This window comes from Thermobia domestica, chromosome 4, assembly GCF_964235325.1.
Source record: "Thermobia domestica chromosome 4, izTheDome1.hap1.1, whole genome shotgun sequence".
Taxonomy (NCBI): domain Eukaryota; kingdom Metazoa; phylum Arthropoda; class Insecta; order Zygentoma; family Lepismatidae; genus Thermobia; species Thermobia domestica.
Genome location: NC_137457.1, coordinates 280,287,829 through 280,309,515, shown reverse-complemented (window position 1 = coordinate 280,309,515; position 21,687 = coordinate 280,287,829). Strand labels below are relative to the sequence as shown.

At 33.4% G+C, this 21,687-nt stretch overlaps 2 protein-coding genes across 14 annotated transcripts in view; one reads left to right on the top strand and one right to left on the bottom strand.

The window, feature by feature from the left end:
- The window catches only part of LOC145683602 (xaa-Pro aminopeptidase ApepP-like), a 96,733-nt gene extending 78,759 nt beyond the window's left edge, over nucleotides 1–17,974 (top strand). Inside the window, exons 11-14 of the mRNA XM_081754942.1 lie at nucleotides 2,897–2,938; nucleotides 5,149–5,225; nucleotides 14,024–14,119; nucleotides 17,817–17,974. Coding sequence (XP_081611068.1) covers nucleotides 2,897–2,938; nucleotides 5,149–5,225; nucleotides 14,024–14,119; nucleotides 17,817–17,942 — 341 coding nt within the window. The 3' untranslated portion in view covers nucleotides 17,943–17,974. The remainder of the gene's footprint in view (nucleotides 1–2,896; nucleotides 2,939–5,148; nucleotides 5,226–14,023; nucleotides 14,120–17,816) is intronic.
- LOC145684106 (uncharacterized) overlaps nucleotides 1–21,687 on the bottom strand; it is a 510,020-nt gene that overhangs the window by 273,503 nt on the left and 214,830 nt on the right. Inside the window, exon 1 of one of the 13 annotated variants that reach the window (XM_081756015.1) lies at nucleotides 18,470–18,664. The exons of the other annotated variants lie outside the window; for them this stretch is intronic. The gene's annotated coding sequence lies outside the window, so the exon portion shown is untranslated. Of the gene's footprint in view, nucleotides 1–18,469; nucleotides 18,665–21,687 lie in introns of those variants that run through there. 13 annotated transcript variants of the gene reach the window in all.

Genomic DNA, 21,687 nt, shown 5'->3' with positions numbered 1-21,687 from the left:
TCCCCAAGATTAATGTAAAGATCGGCGATAGAGCTAGGTTCCTACTTTTACGAAAATGAAGCCTGCAGAGATTACCTCCAACTAGTGGTGCTCTGAAACAACATATAAAGAGATCCCATTACCAAACAGCAATTTGGGAGACGCTGATAAATGTGAGATCCATCTGCCAAAGACAGAAAACTCCAGATGGTATTTGGTGGAAAAATTCTGAGACCAGTTTAAAAAAGAAACATTCGAAAATATTAAGAAGCTTGTTTAGAGATTACAATGTATAGCTGTCGGAAACTTGAGTGTGTAAGTTTCAAATGCAAATGTAAGAATCGCGGTTTCTTGTGCACTCCAATGTGTAGTTGTCGGAGCGAATATAAAAATTCAATATCAGTTAATGAACACAGTGATGAAGACTGAATGATGCATTAAAGACATCATAAATTTCTTTATCTTTTTGAGAGATTGGCATAACATTATTGGGAACTAATTCTAGAAATCAAATAATTTGTTCTCTTGTGTAGAGATTTCTTAAACATATGGTTTCCTTCTATTACGTTTCTTATTATAGATTTATTGTATTATAACAACTGTACACAGTCTTAATAATAGAAGAGCGCTTATTCTGTAAATAAGATTTAACAGTTTAAAAACTGATCATTTATAAAATGTTAGGCAAATCTTAGTTTTTTCATACTGTTACAGTAAATATTAAGAGAGATAGGTGGTAATATACAAAAAAAAAAAAAAAAAAAAAAAAAACGTCGATGGCAAATTTTTCATGATTCTCTCTTGAAGTCAATTTTCAAATCTGGTTACTGCTGTATTTCACTCAGTACCATTGTAGTACATAAATCGAAGGACTTGTAGCAAAAACGACTCTTGTCAAAACAAGATTTTTTTTCTTCAGAAAAATGAATAGAAAGCTACAAGTCTGTGCATATTTTAGAAAGTATCAGAGTCACGTATAAAGACACAGATTTGCAGACTTTCTCATATTGTATACTAGAGAAAGTTCTCTTTTCATTCTTCAGAGAAATGTTGTGTTTTGACAAGGGTTACTTTCCTAAAAGTCCCTCAATTAATATTAAAACTGGATATTTTAAATTAGATTATAGACAGGCTTAATCATCAGGATTATATACATGCACACAGACATGATGATTATATCATCATCATCAGCTGGTAATAGTTATCGTTTGTGTAAAGGCAACTCTTGGGCCGCGCCGTGATAGTTTCGCACACGACAGAATAAAGTGGCTTATAACTCAGGCACTATTAGTCCTACACTAATAGAAGTATACATTTTTTTGAAAGAGCATAAAATGATGGAAAACATTTAGAGGAAACATTTTTTCGAATTCGATCATGTAAAGAATTTGTGACTAGAACTCTGGCATCACGCTTAACCAATACTGAGTAAAAATGAAAATAACAAGAAAACCATTATATTTAGTTAAAAAAAATGCATTAGAATTAAATTGTAGAAGGTAATTAGACAAACAAAATGAAAAAAGATTTGGATGCTCTAGCTCCAATGGTTACGGAGTTATAGTGAATAATAGAAACGCTAAAATTTCGGCTTTCTTCCCCTGCCCTCCCGTGAGGTGTTTTTAATGGCATCCGGCATTTTTATGATCAGTGATGGATATATATTCAAAAAATGTCGGATGCCAATTGTCACATGATTTGCCCTTAAACTCGAAAAGAGAACACTTTTGTGAAGTTTATGTCTTGATTAATTTGGAGTCCCCCGAAATAAATTTCTTCGTATATGCCTGCTTCTAGCGCTACTCTAGTAACTCACGGACAAGCAGGGTAAATATATAAAGAAGTTTTGGCTAGTATATCAAAATCTTAAAAATTAAAAGCTGAATTTAAGATGATGGTCATGATGGTCATATCTCATTAAGCGAAGTCCTTCTCCTCGCATTTGGGTGATAAACCTTCATTAAGTGGAAATCTACTTACATCAATTTCGTAACACACTTACGTTATACATAGTATTTCTTTACTTCAATTTTTATTCCCTTCCACATTTTTCACTATTTGAACTTCTTTGCGGAACATCACACTTTTTACTACATAAACATTTCATTAGATATCATACTTGTTACATATATATTTTTATGACGTGTATAAGTTAATAAGTCTTTAATACATCGTTTAAGTCTCTGTATCGTGTTTGTAGTGCTTAACAGGGGAAGAAAACAGGAAAATGGTGCCTTGTGAGGGAAGTCACATCGATGAAATTTAAAGTTTTATCGTGAGCTCTTTCGTGGCTGCAAGAATAATGTATACGGCTTCGGCAGAGAGGAAACCAGGGTTCGATTCCTGACATTAGCTCATGTGGTTTTCATACCACATTACGCTGTACGTAGCTCAACGTCTCATACAGCCTCACCGTTGAAAGGGACGCCAAACTAAACTAAACTATTTTATCGTTACAAACCAAGCATAGATAATTTATCTGATGTCCTATCATTTTTACAGGGTGTTTCAGAACAACACCGAAACGTTTGAGAGGTGATTCCTGACACCAAGATAAGACAAAAACTATAGACCAACCTGGGTGCACAATTGCTTCCTTTCGGAGTTATAGGCTGCCGAAAACATGAAAAAATGAACGTTTAAGGTTCATAGCTCCAAAACTATGGGACCTATCGTAGTCGGGTCAAATCTTCACTTAGGAACTAATATGTGCGCTATCCAAATATACACGTTTCAGAATCCTAAAGTGCTCTTGGAGGAATTTTTATAGAGAGACTTTAACTGCGGGCATATAATTTGAAGTACTCTCCAACTATCTCCATAAGAATTGTTGTGCAAGTACCACATGATTCTGAAATTGGTAGTACTTTTATTGTATGCATGTTTTAAACTAAATTTAGTTTTGTTATATTTTCAGGTTTCAATGAAGTGTATGAACCTAACGTTTTTTGTACTCAAGGTAAATAAAAATAAATTATTATTCCTATAATATAATATTTACGAAGTATTAAAAATCTCATGATATTGTGCTTTTCATGTATGCTCTTTTTCTTTGCATACGCCTTTTCCCATGTGGATATGGGATCGGCGTTTCCGTCTTCCGTTTTTTTCTGCACTTTCTACTATCTTGGAGTCCTCTATCTTCTTTTCTTCTCGCTCAAATCATCTCCTATCTTGTCCTTCAATTGTATCCTACTTTTCATCTCTTCCTTGTCCTTGGTACTACCGGCTTCTCTATCTACTCTTTTTCCCAAATAGTTGTTGTTTCTTCGTTGTACATGTCTGAATCACATCAGCCTTTATTCTTGAAACTTTTTCGTCGATGCTCCCACCTTAACAATGTTTCTTGTATAGTCATTCCTTATTCCATCTGTCCCCATCACACCATACATCCATCTTAATATTCTCATTTCCGCCGTTTCATTTCCTTTTCTTGGCCCTTCTAATTGCCCAGGTTTGATTACTGTACATTATTGCTGGTCTTATTGCCGTTTTATATTTACATTCTGCCTTTTAACATCAAAAATTTACTTTCTTATCACACAAAACTCCGCTTATCCATCTCTAGTTCAGCTAACTGAACTGTAATTTCTGTTGAGTTTCTATCCTGGTCAAAATACGATCCAAGGTACTTAAATTTCGAGGTAGGTAGTTGCCTCTCCCTTTGTAGACATAGGAAGCCCTTTCTTCTCCCGGTCTTCTTTCTTGAGTGCCATATATGCTGTCTTCGCCGTACTTATCCTTATGTCGCTCTCTACTAATAGTGTTCTCCATTCTTCCAGTTTCTTTTCTGACTTAGCTTCGGATGATTTGCATACAACTAGATCATCCCGGAACAGCATACACCATGGTGCTCTATTTTTATCTGCCTCACCAACATATCCATCAAATTGAACAGATATGAGGTTGACTGCCATGAGCATCATATGTGGTGCTCACCTTATTTCTCTGTGGGGCAATGAACACCATATATGATACTCATGCTTGATATCACAAATTACTAACCTATTCAGGTTCTTGAGCATCATATATAATGCTCATTGTCACAAATTACTGTGAGACCATAAGCATGACATATGGTGCTCACTCTCATTGGTACATTTTCGGGAGAAGCAAAATAATGAAAAAAAAATTGACATGACTATCCATAATTGACCCAAAGATAAGAAGAAATTTATGGCCCCCTGGAACCAGTACCCTCAAATCACCTGATATGAACTGAGAGCTGATGTCTGATGCAGACAACCTTTCTCAGAAAATTCTTCTATCATATCTACACTACTCTTCACTTGAGCCTCTGCTCCTTCGTACACATCTCTTACCAGTCGTACATATTTCTGAGAAACTTCCTTTTTTCTTCTGCATGGCCATAGTTCTTGTCTGAGCACTCTGTCACACGCCTTTTTCAAGTCTGTGAAACTGGAAGAAAATTCGCTTCCATTTCTCTATACCGTACTATGAGCTTCCTCATTGCGAAGATCATATTAGTTGTTCCTATTACTAGTATAAAACCAAACTATTAAATTTACGTAGTAACATAATGATTAAAATAGCTTCATCTTGTAACTTACTACGTTTACTAAGTTTCCGTATACCCATTATTTTAATTCCAACTATCTTTGTGTGTAACGATTATGCTCAGAGTTCAGGGAAATGGCGCTGATAAAAAATGAATGAAATTGCCGAAAAATAACGTGAGAAGAAGCGGAAGAACCCGGGCCATTCTCTGAAATTCTCAATGGTGGAAAAGTAATCCATAGTCTGTAATAATACTATTACTGTCTCTAATTTTTAAAATATTTTAAAGGATAGTTTTGATATACTCCTTACAAAAATAAAATCTGACAATCGATTGTTTAGGAAGGCTCCAATTTTTGCTGAGGGCCCGCGAAATCAAAATAACAAATTGCTATCGTTTATCCTGCTCCACGATAAATATCGCGTTCATAAATGGCACATTAGACTCACAACGGCTTTAGTCGTGTTCATAAAAGAGGCCTTGAACGGGGATCGCAAACACTATTTAGTTTCTACTTGAGGCTTAGGACCCAAATCGAACCCGAAATCACGCATTCAGAAAGGACGCGTACTAGCCACTCATAACCAAACTTAAGTTCATGAACTATCGATAAATAGCTAAAAGGTTTGTTATTCTCTGTTTTGTTTCAGAACCAGGTTATTACAAGGACTATGAGTGGGGTATTCGTCTAGAGAACGTAGTACAGGTTGTAGATTTAAACTTTACGGTAAGTCAATAGTTGTACCAGAACAGTAGCTAGTTCATCTTTTGTATTTTTGTTTAGCGTCTCTCTTCAACATGCGTGAACTGCAATAAATTTTGGCGTATAAAGTGTGTACAATTAAAGGAAGAAGGTATACAATTTCCGAAGGACCAAAATCAGATATGTAGGTGTAAAAACTGTGCAAAATCTAGGCTTAACAGTATTTCAGGTGAAAGTAGTTTAGGTGAAGGAGGAACTTGTCCTACTACATTAGATGTTTTTAAACTCTACAAGAACTAAAATTTAAGATCTCCGAAATAAAGAAAGAACGTATTGAGACCGAGTGTGAATTAGGAAAGTCGCTAGACCTTGCAAACGGAAAACTGGATGAGAATTCTAGACTTATAAAACAACAAGCTGATGTAATGAATGAGTAAGTAAGTAGAGGCTTTGAATGTAAAAGTACAACTATTGGGAAAACAACTAAAGGATACGGTACTCAGTTACAACTGGATGAACTCGATCAGTAAGGGCGAAGAAGTGCAGTAGAAATTTATGATATTCCGTCTCAATTGAATGAAATCTACGTGAAAGTGTAAAAAATGTGAGAAAAGCGCGTAAAGTTGAAGTGAAAGTAGAACATATTGATGCATGTCATAGATAAAAGAAACATCCAAACCCGGGTATTATTGTAAAATTTGTAAATCATGAAATAAAAGACAAAATTATGCAAAAACGGAAGGTTAGGAGAAACTTAGACATGAACGACAGAGGATTTCAAAATAGTCTACCAGTACATATTAATCATAGCTTAACGGCACGTTAAAAGTGTTTATTTGGACAAGCTAGAAGACTACAAAAAATTATGCATTTTTAGGGGTAGATTACTCGGGAAATATTAAACTTAGAAAATTTACAGAAAAATTGTTGTAATTAAAACAAATGAGGATATATCAACTCTGATGTAAAAATAGATAGTTCTGATATTTTATCCATTTACTACCAAAACCTTAGGGTGTGACGAATTTAAAGTTACTCTTATAGCTAGTATACATGAATATGGTGTAATTATATTAACAGAAACATGGTTAAAAGATGGTGTATTTGACTCTGAGCTATTTACTGCACAATATAAGATATATCGATGTGATAGGCCTGATATGAAAATAGGTTGGGGAGTTATCATCCCAATAAATGCAAATATAATGTCAAAAGTAGAGATGCAAAAAAGCCGGCTTTTTTGAATCGATAGTTTTTTTCACATAAAAAGCCGGCTTTTTTGGAAAAAAACCGAGAATTTTGGAAATTTTGGCTTTTTTCATTTTCATGATTTTTCTATCCAAATAGCTTTCTTATAGTATATTCTATAGTTAGATAAGATTTCCGCGACCTGAATGCCATATTTAGCTCTGTAATTCACCATCAAGATGGATGGAGCACATATTTTACGAATTAAAGCTAACATGAAGAATGTAGTATTTGAGGGCAATTTTACAGGTTATTTAACTTTATTTTAACTTTTCAGTTATCGACATTTTTTTCCTTCTCTAGATCATTTTAGTTTGTCATCCGTGTTTCACTTCTAAGAGCTTAGTACTCCAGCTTCTAGCACGAAAGTTAAACTTACGTTTTTCTATATATCCGTCAAAGCATACGTTTTTCAATATGTCCGTCAAACCGTATTTCCACATTTCTGTTATACTGTAGTTGTGCAATGATTTAGCAATAATTTTCCAGATACAACCTTGAATACCAATTTATACAAATAATCAATAGCGGATTTAGAAAAGTACTTTGGGAGGGGTTTCTCTGATTGTTTCGTTTTCTAAAAAGTCCTAATTTTATTTGGGAGCAGCTTGAAGTTTATGAATACAGGCATAAATAAATATTTCGTTTCGTTTATATGTTTAGCAATAATCTTCCGGATACAACCTTGAAGATCATTTTATACTGAGAATCAGTGGCGAATTTAAAAAAGTGTTTTGGGAGGGGTTTTCTTACTACTAATGTTTAGTTTTTCTAAACATTCGTAATTTTTATTTGACGGGAGCTTAAAGTTTATGAGTAAAGGCATAACTAATAGATATTTCGTTCGTTTTAGACATTCCACAACTTTGGAGAACAGGCTTCAGTCCGAAAGGCCGATCCTCTAACCTTCGCAAAACCGTCACTGCTGGTAATTAGTAATAATAACGATTTAAAAACAATAAGAAAGGAAGTCTGCCAACTCCTACATTCCTAGTCGGCCAGTACACGCACTATTTCTACATTCTCAGATGGAATGAAGGAAGGTTTTGTCAGAATGGTCGAATGCTGGGTTGAATCCCGGACTTCCCGATAGAAGCGCAAAAGCCAACCACTCAGTCACGTTTGTTGTGCAGTTGTATTTAGCTTAACTTAAATATATTCCGTAGTCTTTTTTTTTTGTTCCGTAATGATATGTTGAATCAATCTTGTTAAAAATTCAGAAAACTTGAGGACTGGGTAAACCGTGATGGTGGTCAAGGGCGCCCATGTTGTGGTTTCCAAGGAGGGGCAAGTATAAGCGACGTTTCAAAAATAGTTTCAAATTTTGCTGTAACTAATGTAAAAATTCTATTGGATTTTCAATATTCTGAAGTACATTTTCCTCTAGGGGGGGCAAGCGCCCCCTTAACCCCCCTGATGGGCGCCCTTGATGGTGGTTATAAAAAACTTGACTGTAGAATTTCAAGAATATACAGTACCATTTCCAGCCTTTAATTGTATCATACAAATCTAAGTATTTCTCTTATGTTTTATTTTAATTTTATTTTGTTTCAAAAAGAGGGTATGGAATATTTTGAAGTAAAAATACTACATACAATTTTGCTAGTTATTTGTGTATTTTTTGAAAGAAGTTTTTACTTTTAGGGTTGGCTCGTTTACACCAGCTGTTTTTTTTTTTAAATAACTGGTTTAAACTAAAAAAATTAAAAGAACAAAAATGCGAATCGTGTGAACTTCATGGTGACGTTTCACATGTCAAACCATCTGCATTAGTCTTATTTCCTTTTCACCTTTTAATCAAGGTGTCCCATGTTCAATTCTCGGTCGAACCACAACCCTTCTTTCATGTGTAAACCAAGTACTCTTTCGGATGTCACTTTAAGCGAAAGTCTTCTCCTTGATAACCTCGGTATTACGTAACGATGTTAAGCCTAAACATACAAAACGAAACCAAATTATATATTTCTGCATGCCTGTTGTTTTATAAAGAAGCGAAGGTTGCTTAAATATATTGATTAAAATTGGTAAAATTTATCGATTGCCTACTTAGCTTCCAACATTAGCTTGGATTGGACTTTCAATGATACCTACATACTAAATTTGTAATTTAATACCTCAGTTTTAGAAAAATAAACACACTGCTGAACAAGACTGCACTTATTTAATATAAAAACACATTTACACGTGACGTTTCGATCTTCTATTCAAGATCCTCATCAGACGTACACTCACGTCTGATGAGGATCTTGGATAGAAGATCGAAACGTCACGTGTAAATGTGTTTTTATATTAAATAAGTGCAGTCTTGTTCAGCAGTGTGTTTATTTTTCTGATTTTATTCGTAAGACGTTGACTATGATTGTGTGTCACTCAGTTTTAGCGTACTGATTATAATACGTTGACCTTTAAATTTTACATGCAAATTAAATTTTACAGGATTTTCCCGTTATTGTTTTACATTTAAAAGAATGACGGGATTTTCCCGATGGCTAGGGCGGGAGTTTCTTAATTTAAGAAATTTACTGACCGGACTTCTTTAAGCTTATGGGACCTCTTCCAGCATAACCCCGTTGTTGAATAATAACACCAAGGCGAAACAAACTTATTTCTGTGAATATGTAATATAAATACATAAAGCAAAATATCTAAATCAAAAAACCTGGTTTAAACCCCAAAAAAGCCTGGTTTAAACTGCCCCCCCAAAACGGGTTTTTGGCATTTTCAGAAACAACCATGGTTCTTGCCAACTCTGCTTACTTTTGTATATAGGAGGTTAAAATGTGTTTATTATATACATTGGTTAATCCTTTGGAATTCATAATGTAAAAATGTTGAAGTAAAATTGTTTAAAATATCTTTTCGAAATTCATGGTTTACTTTCGAGGTTTTATATTATTATCGGCATCAACCACTAATTAAATGACTTTCTGTGTTATAGAGAAGCGAAACAAAGTCTGCTTTATCGATTTAAAGCAGAATTTTGAAAAAAGCCCAAAATTTCCCAAGCAAAAAAGCAAAGCAGAAAAAACCGAGTTTTTTTTTCCAAAAAAGCCGGGTTTTTTCCGAGCCCTTGCATCTCTAGTCAAAAGAGGAAAAATTTGCTGAAACAAATTATTTTGATCACATATTGACAAAGTTAATGATTAATGGGAAAACATATGGGTTTATTTGTGTATATTTTACTATATACCTATAACATTTTTTAGAATATTCAATCATTTCCGTAATTTATACCAAAGTGACTTGTTTATTGTAGGCGACTTCAATTTGCCGTTAGTAACTAGCTCAAAATATGACTTAATGAAAGGGGGTCCAAGCTATAGAGCACTGGAACATTTTATAAATCTAAACCATTTAAAATTTATAAATAATATCAGAATTGCAACGATCGGACTCTAGACTTAATAATAACTAATTTACCATGTGTACAAATGTACAATGAAGAAAGTTGTCTTGTGAAACCTGATGTCCATCATCCTGTTCTTCACATGAAAATTATGAATACATTTGTTGAAAGAAATGTTAATATAACTACAACTAGAATTTAAAATTTTAAAAAAGCTATTTTTTATTAAATTTATAGATTATTAAGAGAGAAATTAATAAAATTCATTCGACGAATCGTTGATATGGCGATTCCTACCTTTTTAGCGTCCTACCACGGATCTCTTCGTTTAATCAAGGCTCTCCTTCCACAAGGTTATCACCTGGACCCAGATGAAATAGTTCAAGAAGGCTCAAGTAAATGGATAAATATAACAGATATGGACCTTCCAGAAATCAGCAAAGGAGGTTTTCAGGCATCTTGGTACACACCAATAGCAGCACATTTTCATGAACTTCTTTTACAATCCGTTGCTGTTCCAGAGGATAAAGCTAGACTTCTTGCTGTGTCATCCCCCCATGCTGGGGCATGGTTAAATGCGTTACCTTCCCCCCAATTAGGTCTTCACATGTCTAATGAAACCTTTCGAATCGCAGTAGCCTTAAGACTAGGTTCAGATGTTTGTGAGCCACATCGCTGTCCAGCTTGCGGTGATCAAGTTACCCAACGTGGCCTGCATGGCCTCTCATGCATGAAGAGCATTGGCAGGAACACCAGACATTCATCTTTTAATGACATCTTTTGCGAGCCCTCACAACGGCAGCAATTCCTTCCATTCGTGAACCGTCAGGCTGTTGTCGTTCTGATGGTAAGCGACCTGACGGCATGGCATTATTACCTTGGATGAGAGGCAAATCATTAGTATGGGATTTTACATGTTCGAACACATTTGCCTATTCAAGCCTCCCATTCACTGTTATGAATGCTGAAGAAGCTGCTAGACGTAGAGAGACAGAAAAGGAAATACAACAATCTCCTCTACAAATTTATTTTTGCTCCAATAGCCATCGAGACCAGTATGACATGGGGTTCTATAAGCCTTGATTTAATCAGAGAGATAGGCACACGCATATCTATCGTTTCTGGAGAAGTTAGTTCAGCATCCTTCTTAATACAACGTATATCCATTGCGGTCCAACGTGGCAACGTTTCGTCAGTTCTTGGTACATTGCCGCCTGGAAGGGAACTGGAGGAGATATCTCTTCTCTAGTAAAGCGGGGCAAAAGGCCGCAGTTAATGTTCAGGATGCTATTGCTGCTATACCAAAAACGATATTGAGATGATCCATACCAGTTAACAAACCTTATTCTTTTGCCTATAAAACAGACTGGGTAGATCTATTGTATATGCGAACATTTATTTTATTGGTATTTCTATGTAGAAATTCACAAACTAATTACATTATTTGATAAAATATTCTTCTGATATATGTACATATCAGATTGTAATTAATATTTTAAATAATTATAAATATAATTATCTTTATATAAAAGATAAAATTCATTATTGGTCAATAATAGAAAATATAGGTGATGTAAATGAAGTAGTTGACCTTTTCAATTTCGAAAAAGAAGTTCCAAGAAAGAATTGCAGTACCTCAAATCTATGTTCATGCTGGTTTTCTAATGATATAATTAGGATGATAAAATTAAAGGAGTACCATAGAAAACAAACAGAATTCTGTCTATAACGTAAGAAAATTTAAAGAAATGAGCAAAAAATTGAGATATGGTCACTAAAGCATACAAAAAATTTATAGAGAATTCAGAGATGTATATTAAAAATGATGTTCGCACATTTTGGAACTTTATTAAATACAGTAAAAATAAAAAATCATACCCGCAATTTATGACCATGAATGGAAAGGAATTAACAGATAATAAGATAATAGCTAATGAATTTGCCAATTACTTGAATTCTGTGTTTCCAAATGTTAATCCTATTTATAACTGTGATAATAATAATAATAATAATATGCAAGCAAATAAGGTGCTTACTTTAGAATTAATTATTATAGATGAATATCAAGCAGTTATAAAGAAACTGAAACCAAGGAAATCTGGTGTTATTGATTGTATTTCTCCTTGTATACGTAAAGCATGTGGAGAAATTCTTTGATATCCTTTATGCTATATATATAATTTGATCAAGAAAGTATCATTTCCAAATATATGGAAGATATCAAGAATTATATCTCTATTTAAAAAAGGAAATGATACAGTGATTGAAAATTACAGACTTATTTCCATTATTTGTGCCCCAGCTAAAATATTGGAACAGGTAATATATACAAGAATATTTAATCACGTGCAGTTATGTTAATGTAAATCAACATGGTTTTATACCAGGTAGGTCGACAATTATCAAGCTTATAAATTTTACTCAACATATATGATGCTTTAGATCTGCAGAGATGAATAGATAGAACATATTTCGATTTCACCAAAGCATTTGATAAAATAAATCATGATATTTTATTAAACAAATTATCTAGTTTTGGACTTAATCGGTCTCTTCTACAGTTAATTGTTTCGTATCTAGAGAAGAAACAATATGTTACATATAAACAATCTTCATCATTCTATTATAATGTGAATTCAGGTATACCGCAACGGTCAAATTTAGGATCACTATTATTTATTATATATGTAAATGATAACCCAGCGAAACTAAAATACTCTACATGTACTGTGTATGCTAATGATATAAAATTATATAAAATACCTTTAATAGAAAGTGATATGAAAAATTTACAAAGAGATATAAGTGTCATATTTGAATGGAGTAAATATAATTATTTAGAATTAAATGTAAGCAAATGTCGTTATGTAAGGTTTGGAACTTATAAAAATGTAGAAAACTACAAATATTCCTTGAATAATGTTGAACCTGCAAAGAAACATCAACTTAAAGATCTTGGTACTATTTTTGATAAGAAGATGTCGTTTAATAATCATATTCAAATTAATATGGCAGAGGTTTCTTTAAAAAAAAAACTAAATTTCGTTATTATAAACACAAGAAATTTTACAAATTTGGAGACTATTAAACTATTGTATTATAATCTTGTTAGAACTAAACTGGAATATGGATCACTAATATGGTCACCGAATTATACTTGTTGTCAGAGGCAAATAGAAAACATTCAGAAAAAATTTTTACGTTTCCTTTTTTATAAGAAATATAATATGTCATTGTATGCAATGGTATTTTCTTATAATGAATTATTACAGGAATTGCAATTTATTCCGTTACAGAAAAGGTCCAAATTCTTGAACAAAAGTTCTTTTTATAAATTTATGAACGGAAGCATTGCAAGTAGGGACATTTTAAAAAAAGATTCACTTTAATGCAGGTCAATGTAACTTAACACAGAAGTTTTTCATAAATAAAATATCTGACAAACCGTTATAAAAATTTACCACTGTTTAGAAATATTAAGCTACTACAACAAAATGGTAAGAAATCATGATTTGGATTTTAGTTTCAATATAAACAAATGCAATATTGTTATGCCAAACGCATTAAACATGTAAACGTAGCTGCTAATTTACGAACCTATATGAAATTTAAATATGTAAATAGTGTGGAACGTATGTTTGTGTATATGTGTGTAGGTATAGTATTATATATGAACTATTTATCAAAACAATATATATATATATATATATATATATATATATATATATATATATATATATATATATATATATATATATATATATATATATATATGTGTGTGTGTGTGTGTGTGTAAATAAATGTGTGAATGTAAAATTATATTTATATATTTATGAACATTATTTTCTCATACTGTTTGTAAAATTCTTTGTGTGTATTTCACTTTTTGTTTAAGTTAAAATTGTAAATTAATTGTAGTCAAATTTCTATAATTGGGTATAATTGTCCCTGTTGGAGTTAGATACTTTTGTTAAATAAATAAAATATATAAATTTACCATTATTTCCCCAAATCTCCTATTCTTCTGTCGAAATTTACCATTGTTCCCCCAAATTTACCATTTTCCAGTTTGATTGTACTATTTTCAATGCAAACTTGTGTTCCCCATATATTTTCATGTTCGCGACCTGCACCAGCTCGGTCACTAGTTTACTTACTATTATTATTATTTAAAGCATTAGCGTTAGGGCATATTATCTTCTAGTGTACATAATGTGTTTCATTTCAGTTTTCAACCGGTCGCCGTGCGCTTGGTTTCGATCCTGTTACTCTCATACCATATGAACCCAAGCTTATAAATCTGGAAATGTTATCACGTCAAGAGGTAAGAAAGGGTAACTATAAATAGCTCTATATCTTAGGGTTAAAAAAAGAAGGTAAAATTTCATCTTGGAATCCTATTCAGTCCTAAATTAGTCCACTCAGTATTGGTATTGTTCACCTTCTTAACGTTTAGATTTATACAGTAAAATCTCTCTTAATGGACACCTTCATACTATGGGCAGTTTTTTTACAGACACAAAGATGTGTTATTACGGGAGGTGACTATCCCCTTTACGGACACTGTCAGATTTTAACACGGAGAGCCTTGTTCTTCCCCAACGTTATAGTAATCTCTTCATAACGGACATGAATTATTAATAATTATAGACGTACAGTATTTAGTACAGAAAATAAATCACAATTTGAAAAATCGCACTTTAATCGTGATGATAATGGTGCTCTTCAATTGATCGAGCAGTTAGAAGCAAATTTTGAACAGAAACTAGTGTCCGCAGGATATGCATGGCGTGTAGAACTATAACAGACTCCGCCCTCCAGAAAAAAATCGTAAGTCATAAAGGTTAGTAAGATCTATTAATATTTCTCGTATTTATTAAGTATGTTGCATGACTTGTACTGAAGAATAAAATTACCACACACACAGTATATATTTTGTAGTATTCATTCATATAAAACATATCCCTCAGCAATACTTTTGTTTATTTAAAGGGGGTTTCTGGACAGGGGATTTTCCCTTCATCCTCCAAGTAATTCGAATACTGAATACAGTACTTTGATATTAGCCTATACAGGCTTTTTTTATTTATAGCTAATGTTTTTAATCTTCACTGCATACAATTACATGAGCTTTGAGTAATCTACTTTCTGTAACCTCTCAAACTTATAACGAACGCCTCTCGTTTACGAACAATCATGTCCAATCGATGTTCGTTATTTAGAGATTGCACTGTGCTATCGTTCTTCCTGTCAGGTAGTATGCTCAGAAGCTTCTTTCCCATAGGTTCAAGTCTCCCTTCCGAATCTTCCTAGATGTCCGTAGTTGCCTATTCTGTAACATTCTTCAATCAAACAGATTTTATTTATTTATTTATTATCTAATATTTTCCTCAGGATTTTGCTTTCGGAAGCTATCAGTCTATTTTTATAAACGAGTTAGAGAATATACCCTAATAACAATATTCTTACAATAAGTCATACAAAATATAGTCAATTCGGTACTCAAGTGTAATATGCAGTTACATAAATTCACAAATAAACTAGACACTCTGATTTATATTGCATTTGGGATTTTCAGTTAGAATTTTTAGTGATAAATTCAATTTGTATGCAACACCATCTGCTCCATACAATATTTATAGATTGAAGAATATGATTAATAGTTATATACGACATGTCTGAAAAGTATCCGATCATATTGTTCTAATCTCATTCAAATTAGTTCCATCCTTCTTTGCATATATCAAGTTCTCGAAACAGGCCCGGAACCCGTCCTTAAGTGTTGTTAACCGTCACGTAGCACCTGATATCCTCCCTTTCTTCCTTTCTAATGTCTTTTGATTTCCAGAATAGTTAATGGTAGCACGAGTCCATGTTCACACAATAGAGACCATGACGAATCACCAGAATATTGTGCTATGCGAAGATACTCAGGATCATATGTGTCTCTGGTACGGGAACGTTATCCTGGTCCTCTTGCCAGGTTTTCAAGTTCCAAAGGTCGAGGTCGTTGCCGTCGAGGTTGGTAAGCTTGAATGCTTCCACTGAGTCCTTTGTGAGTTTGTTTCCGTGTCGAACTCGTACAACCATGCTTCATCCTCATTGCATCCAGTGCAATTTCCATATGAAGGGCTCTTGTTTTATCTTAACATCCCGGGAACAATTTTTACGGCTACTCGCTGTATAATCAAATCGTTCTTTAATGTGGTATCCATAGCATTGTTATGGGTTCACACAATAGTGCCAACTCCAGTTAACTCTCCACAGTAAAAAATGCGATTGAAGGTAACCCATTTGCAAGCTAAATACTCCTACTAAGATGCACAGTATGGCCAACCTGCACCCTATAGTTTCACTCAAAACAATATTCGGATACTCTTCAAACAATCATTGTACATTGACTGGTTTAACTTTCTTGGGAGTAATTTCAATTGAGAAAAGTTAAAAGCTAATTCCACTTTAATAATAATGATTACATTACAGCACTAAATAAAATTTCTGTAAGTACTCCATTACTTAATATTTCCCAGTAGCTAGTTGGAATTATAATTATCTGTTACTATATGTGACCATGTGTGTCTATGAGTTCTCGCAAAGTGTGCTTTTATATTTCAATTTAATTTGGTTATTTAAAATTTTGGAATATTACCTTTATTACATAATACTGAGAAATATCACGCACATCAGTAGCAGTACGCGACTGATGACGGTTCATAGTTAACCTCCACACAAGGTATCCCATAAGCATGAGCGTCATCTACATAATGTGTTCGATGTATTGGCCTTCCTAACTACACGCACTCCTGTAGAGCACGTCAAGTAGTTTCTGTGAACACACTTCAAGGATACGCTCTTGTAGATGTGCAGGGGACTGAATTTTCTTAGCGTACTCCAATAACTTCAAGTGGCCCCAGAAGTAAAGGTTCAAAGGTATTAGGTGTAGGCTTCATGAAGCTTGAACAGACATTTCATTTTTTCACTATAAAATACTTAAGGGCTAGCTGATTACAGAAAGCACTTTATTTCATTTATCGCTAATTTTAAGTACTTGCGTTGATTGAAAATGTTAATCATAAACAACATTCGCAAATAATAACACCTACACAGCCTAAAATGTACTTTTAAACATCTATATGGAAACGTCAGTACTTAGATTAAGCAGGATTTTCATAATTTGATTTTAATTCAAATATACATCATAAATAAGAAGAAAGGAAGAACAAACATATCTTCCAAATATTTCCAATTGAAGTTATTTTTCCCGTGCGAAGAAAGAGCATTTCAGCCAGCATTTGATATAGAGTAATATAACGCTGCCAACATTAAAAGCGTAAAGTAACTCAAGTCAGTACGGAATCTCATTTCCTTTTGCTTCAATGGGCGCACAAATGCTTCCTTTCGGAGTTACGGTCTGCCGAAAACACGAAAAAAAAAATAATAACTTTAAAGGTTTATAACACCGAAATTATGGGACCTACCGTAGTCGGGTCAAAGCTTCACTTAGGGACTAATATGTGTGCTATCGAAAAATACATGTTTCAGAATCCTAAGGTACTCACGCAGCAATTTTTATAGAGGCAGTTCGGCTACGGGCATATAATTTGAAGTACTCTTCAACTACCTCTAAAAAAAATGTTGCGGAAGTACCGTAGGATTCTGAAACATGGATATTTGTATAGAACACATACTAGTTTCTAAATAAAGTCTTGACCGACTACGGTAGATGCAATAATATTGAAGCTATGGACCTTTAAGGTTGATTTCTTCACGTTTTCGGCAGCCTATAACTCCGCAAGGAAGCATTTGTACACCCAAGTTGGTCTATACTTTTCGTTTTATCTCGGTGTCAGGAATCACCTCCCAAACGTAGTCGTTGTTGCTTTGAACACCCTGTATATACAGTATATACATAGATAATAAAATGTGTTAACAGTTTCGATAATTTTGTCATTATCTCAATCATACACATTAGCAATAGCAGATAGTATATTGAAAAATAACATTTTTTTTATTCATTGCAGAAAAATTGGTTGAACTGGTATAATAAAAGAATTCGTGACACAATAGGACCTATTCTTGAAAAGGAAGGACCAGATGCGGCGCTCCAGTGGCTTTATTCCAAAACAGCAGCTATTGGTCACCTTTAAAACTATGACTGTAACCAATCTTTTTTAGTATACTGTAATGCTAATAGTAAAATACAATAAAGAATTGTTAGGTAATATTATTGTTATCGGAGGAAAAACTAATGGTTTTCATGAAAATGTTTAATCACTATTTCTTTAAACTGTTGTACCGACACCCTAGCCGTAGTCGAATATATGTTCTCCTGATATCAACGTACTTAAGCAATTCCAGGTTCGATCGGACGAAAGATAGGGTGATCGTGAGTGACATCACTTTTATTTTAAGTGGAGGAACATACATTTGGATCGGACACAAAAATGCATTAAAACAAATAGGCTATTGCATTTCCGAAATTTACGGTACTGTTAGAAAAGAGTGACACTTTACTGTGTAATGTTTAATTTCGTGTTACTCTGTATATCTGGTAGTTTCACAAGGCCTATTGAAATGGCAATAAAAAATAATAATATAAAATACGCAATATAATATAACATGGAAGCAATTTATAAGGATGGTACGAAGTGAAATCACTTGCATCATTCATTACCTTTAATTTGGCGTCACTTCTGTGAGGAAATATTACCGGATTTTCATAAATAGACGTGGTCGTTAAGGCGCCATATTCATGACGTCATTTTATGCCATTAACCCAATTCTATTTTCGACAGTCTTTTTTTTTTTTTTTTGGATTTACAGGATACCTGAAAGAATGTATTAAAACAAAAATTAGTTTTCCTAAAGCTTTTGCATCTTTAGTTGCAAAAATATTTTCGTATGTTGCTTTGTTCAGCGCAATGTACAGTAAGTTCTTAATATTACACAAAAGCTACGCAAGATGTACTAGTTGATTCAGTTTCCAAGATACAGAAATAATATTGATACATTTAGAAAGGTGAGACTCTACACTATAACGTCTACTTCAAGATGTTTCTTTTTTCTTTTTTTTCTTTCTTTTTTTTTTTTTTTTTTTTTTTTTTGTATATCTGGCAGTTTCATAGAAATTTGCTATGAAACAAATATAACAAAACGGATGAAACTAATTTTTAAGATAATAGCTACCTTATTCAATGTTTAAGAACAGTATTAATCGCTTGAATCATGTATTATCTTTAATCTGATACCAGAATAAAGTTTGTATCCCAGTTCTGTGATGAGATCCGACGTATATAAGCATATCGTGGTCACGTTGGCCGCCATATTGATAATCATTTCAGGTGATTGCCCAACTATGATTTTTAGCGATTTTTTTTTTTATCTTGGGAGTCTCAACGGAGTTCCAAAGAATGCATTAAAACAAGAATTAGGTTTTTATTATTTCTTCGAACTGAATGATTTTAAGGCTTAATTTTCTTCTACTGTTATTTCTTGCCGTATTAGCTCTACGAAAATCAATACCGAAACCGTTAATGCTGGCATATTTAAACTACGTTTCAATTTTAGTAGATTGAGAGAGACAAAGAGTACACCTAGAACATATTCCATACCTAAACCAGCCTGTGGGCATCTATTGTTTTCTATAGTCCATAATTATTGATGTTGAAACAGGAGATGGTAGATTTCTACCACTTCCGGTTTGAATACAGGGCTAAAGGTAGAGATCGAATCTTTTCTTGTGACGCTGGATCCATATAAGAAAACTATTTCCTATTATCTCTTACGTGCTTCTACTTTGTGAAAATCAATGTCGGAATTGGTAATGTAGTAAATATCAAGTCATTACGGTTTTAATGAAGGGAGAGAGATAAGAATAGGTACAGTGCATGTTCTTGGGTTTTTGAATCCATGTTAAGAAAAACAGCTTCTTCCATTATAGTACTATTTTAGCTCTATTCTGATCAAAGTCGAAACCGTAAATAGTTATTATCTACCACTTCCGGTTTGAATAGGGGGTCAAGAGTGGAAAAGGAGCTCTTCTTGGGGCATTGAATTCATATCCAAAACCCGTTTGTCACTATCTCATACCAGTTTCTCACTGATATCTGTCAAGAAACAGGAAAAGAGGGACAGTTTTTTTTTAAGACTCCCGGTTCTTGTACATAGTATAGTTTGGAAATCTAAACTTAAATATTAGTTTTGAGTTCCACATTACCTTCTGTAGTCTAAAGGAGATATGATTGATGAAAGCAAATGTGTACTCTACCAGACAGAAACAGATAATTACGAAAGAGATATAAAAACTGATTGGGAACATTCGAGATGTTGGCATGAAGAAGGATAGAGAAAATGAACTTGGTAATTGAGTAACCATAAATGTGCGGGGCGGGGGGACTTAAAGTATTGCAAATTGTTCTCTAAAAATATAGAGAAAAAATTGGTTAAGGTATTATTTGAGACGAAGTTGACGTTTTAGTTGTTCTAAAAGTATAATACACGGTGAAAAGAAATTTGCAGATTACAATAGAAACAAGTTTTATTTTCCAAGAAAGTACATATACCGTACACTGAGAAAAAAATTGTAGGTGGCGTACTTAAAAAGACAGATTACATGCGTAATACCTGTAGTTTTTGGACTTAACGTACAGCAGACGTATAACTGAAAACGCATGTTTTATAATACTTTCTGTATAAGTGGGGGCGCGGTGGCTCAGTGGTAGAACGTTCACCTCTGGTGCTTGGGGTCCCGGGTTCGATCCCAGCCCCCGCCAAGTGAACTTTGTGGTGGACAAACACCGTGCTCGTGGGTTTTCTCGGGGTTCTCCCGTTTCCTCCCACTTTCTTCATTCCACCATTTCACTCATCTCTCATAATCCCCGTCTCCTTTACCCTAACCGGCATAACCGTGGGACGTAAAACTTAAAGATTTCATTTCATTTCATTTTCTGTATAAGTGTTCCATCTATACGTACTTTCAGTATGAAACAATGTAGGCGGTCATGATCTTACATACAAATGGACGTATATAACATATAGCTGACGAAGGTAACATAAGTATATAGATGTGATATACGGAAAACTGTTAGATGTCAGATATCCTGCAACGGCATGATGTAACAACATTTTGCTCTAGCTAGAAGAAATAGAGTTCAAATCGCAGTTTAAAACATTATTATTATTATTATTATTATTATTATTATTATTATTATTATTATTATCTATAATATTGCCTAACAGTATTAATTTCAGAAGAGGAATGTTGACGTTTTCAGTCGAAAGAATATTTCCAATACAAATAGGTTTTATTTTGAATAAAACATATGAAAATGAATCACACCAAGCCCTTGGGAACCATGATGACTCAAAACTATTTTGACAACAGTTTTTGCGCTTGAACATGCATACTACATTGCACACACAATATTATTGTCAAATTTCATTAAAATTAAATTACCTAATCTAAATGCTGATAGGAGCATGACAAAATATTTTAAATCTAATAGACACCGATTACTACAAATATTGATACGGAAATATAGTTTACTGTTTTTTGCAATACGTTCCTATCTCTATATTTATAATTATATTTCTAGTTTGGCCATTTCACTTTGAAAACAGAATTAAAAATGTTGTAACGTTGTTTAAAAAATATTACATTTGCATATAATTTTGTCAATCATTACGAATTTATTGACAAAATTACTCTGTCTGAATTTTATAAACATGATCAGATGCAAGAAAGGAAACAAAAAGTCAAACATCGATAAAATACTAAATGTGTGTCATTATAATCTTGTAATTTCATTGTTTACATTTCTTTTATGTGTGAGGACGACACTGAAATGATTACCAAAAGCATAAACAATTTGGTTTATTTGTGTTTACATTTTT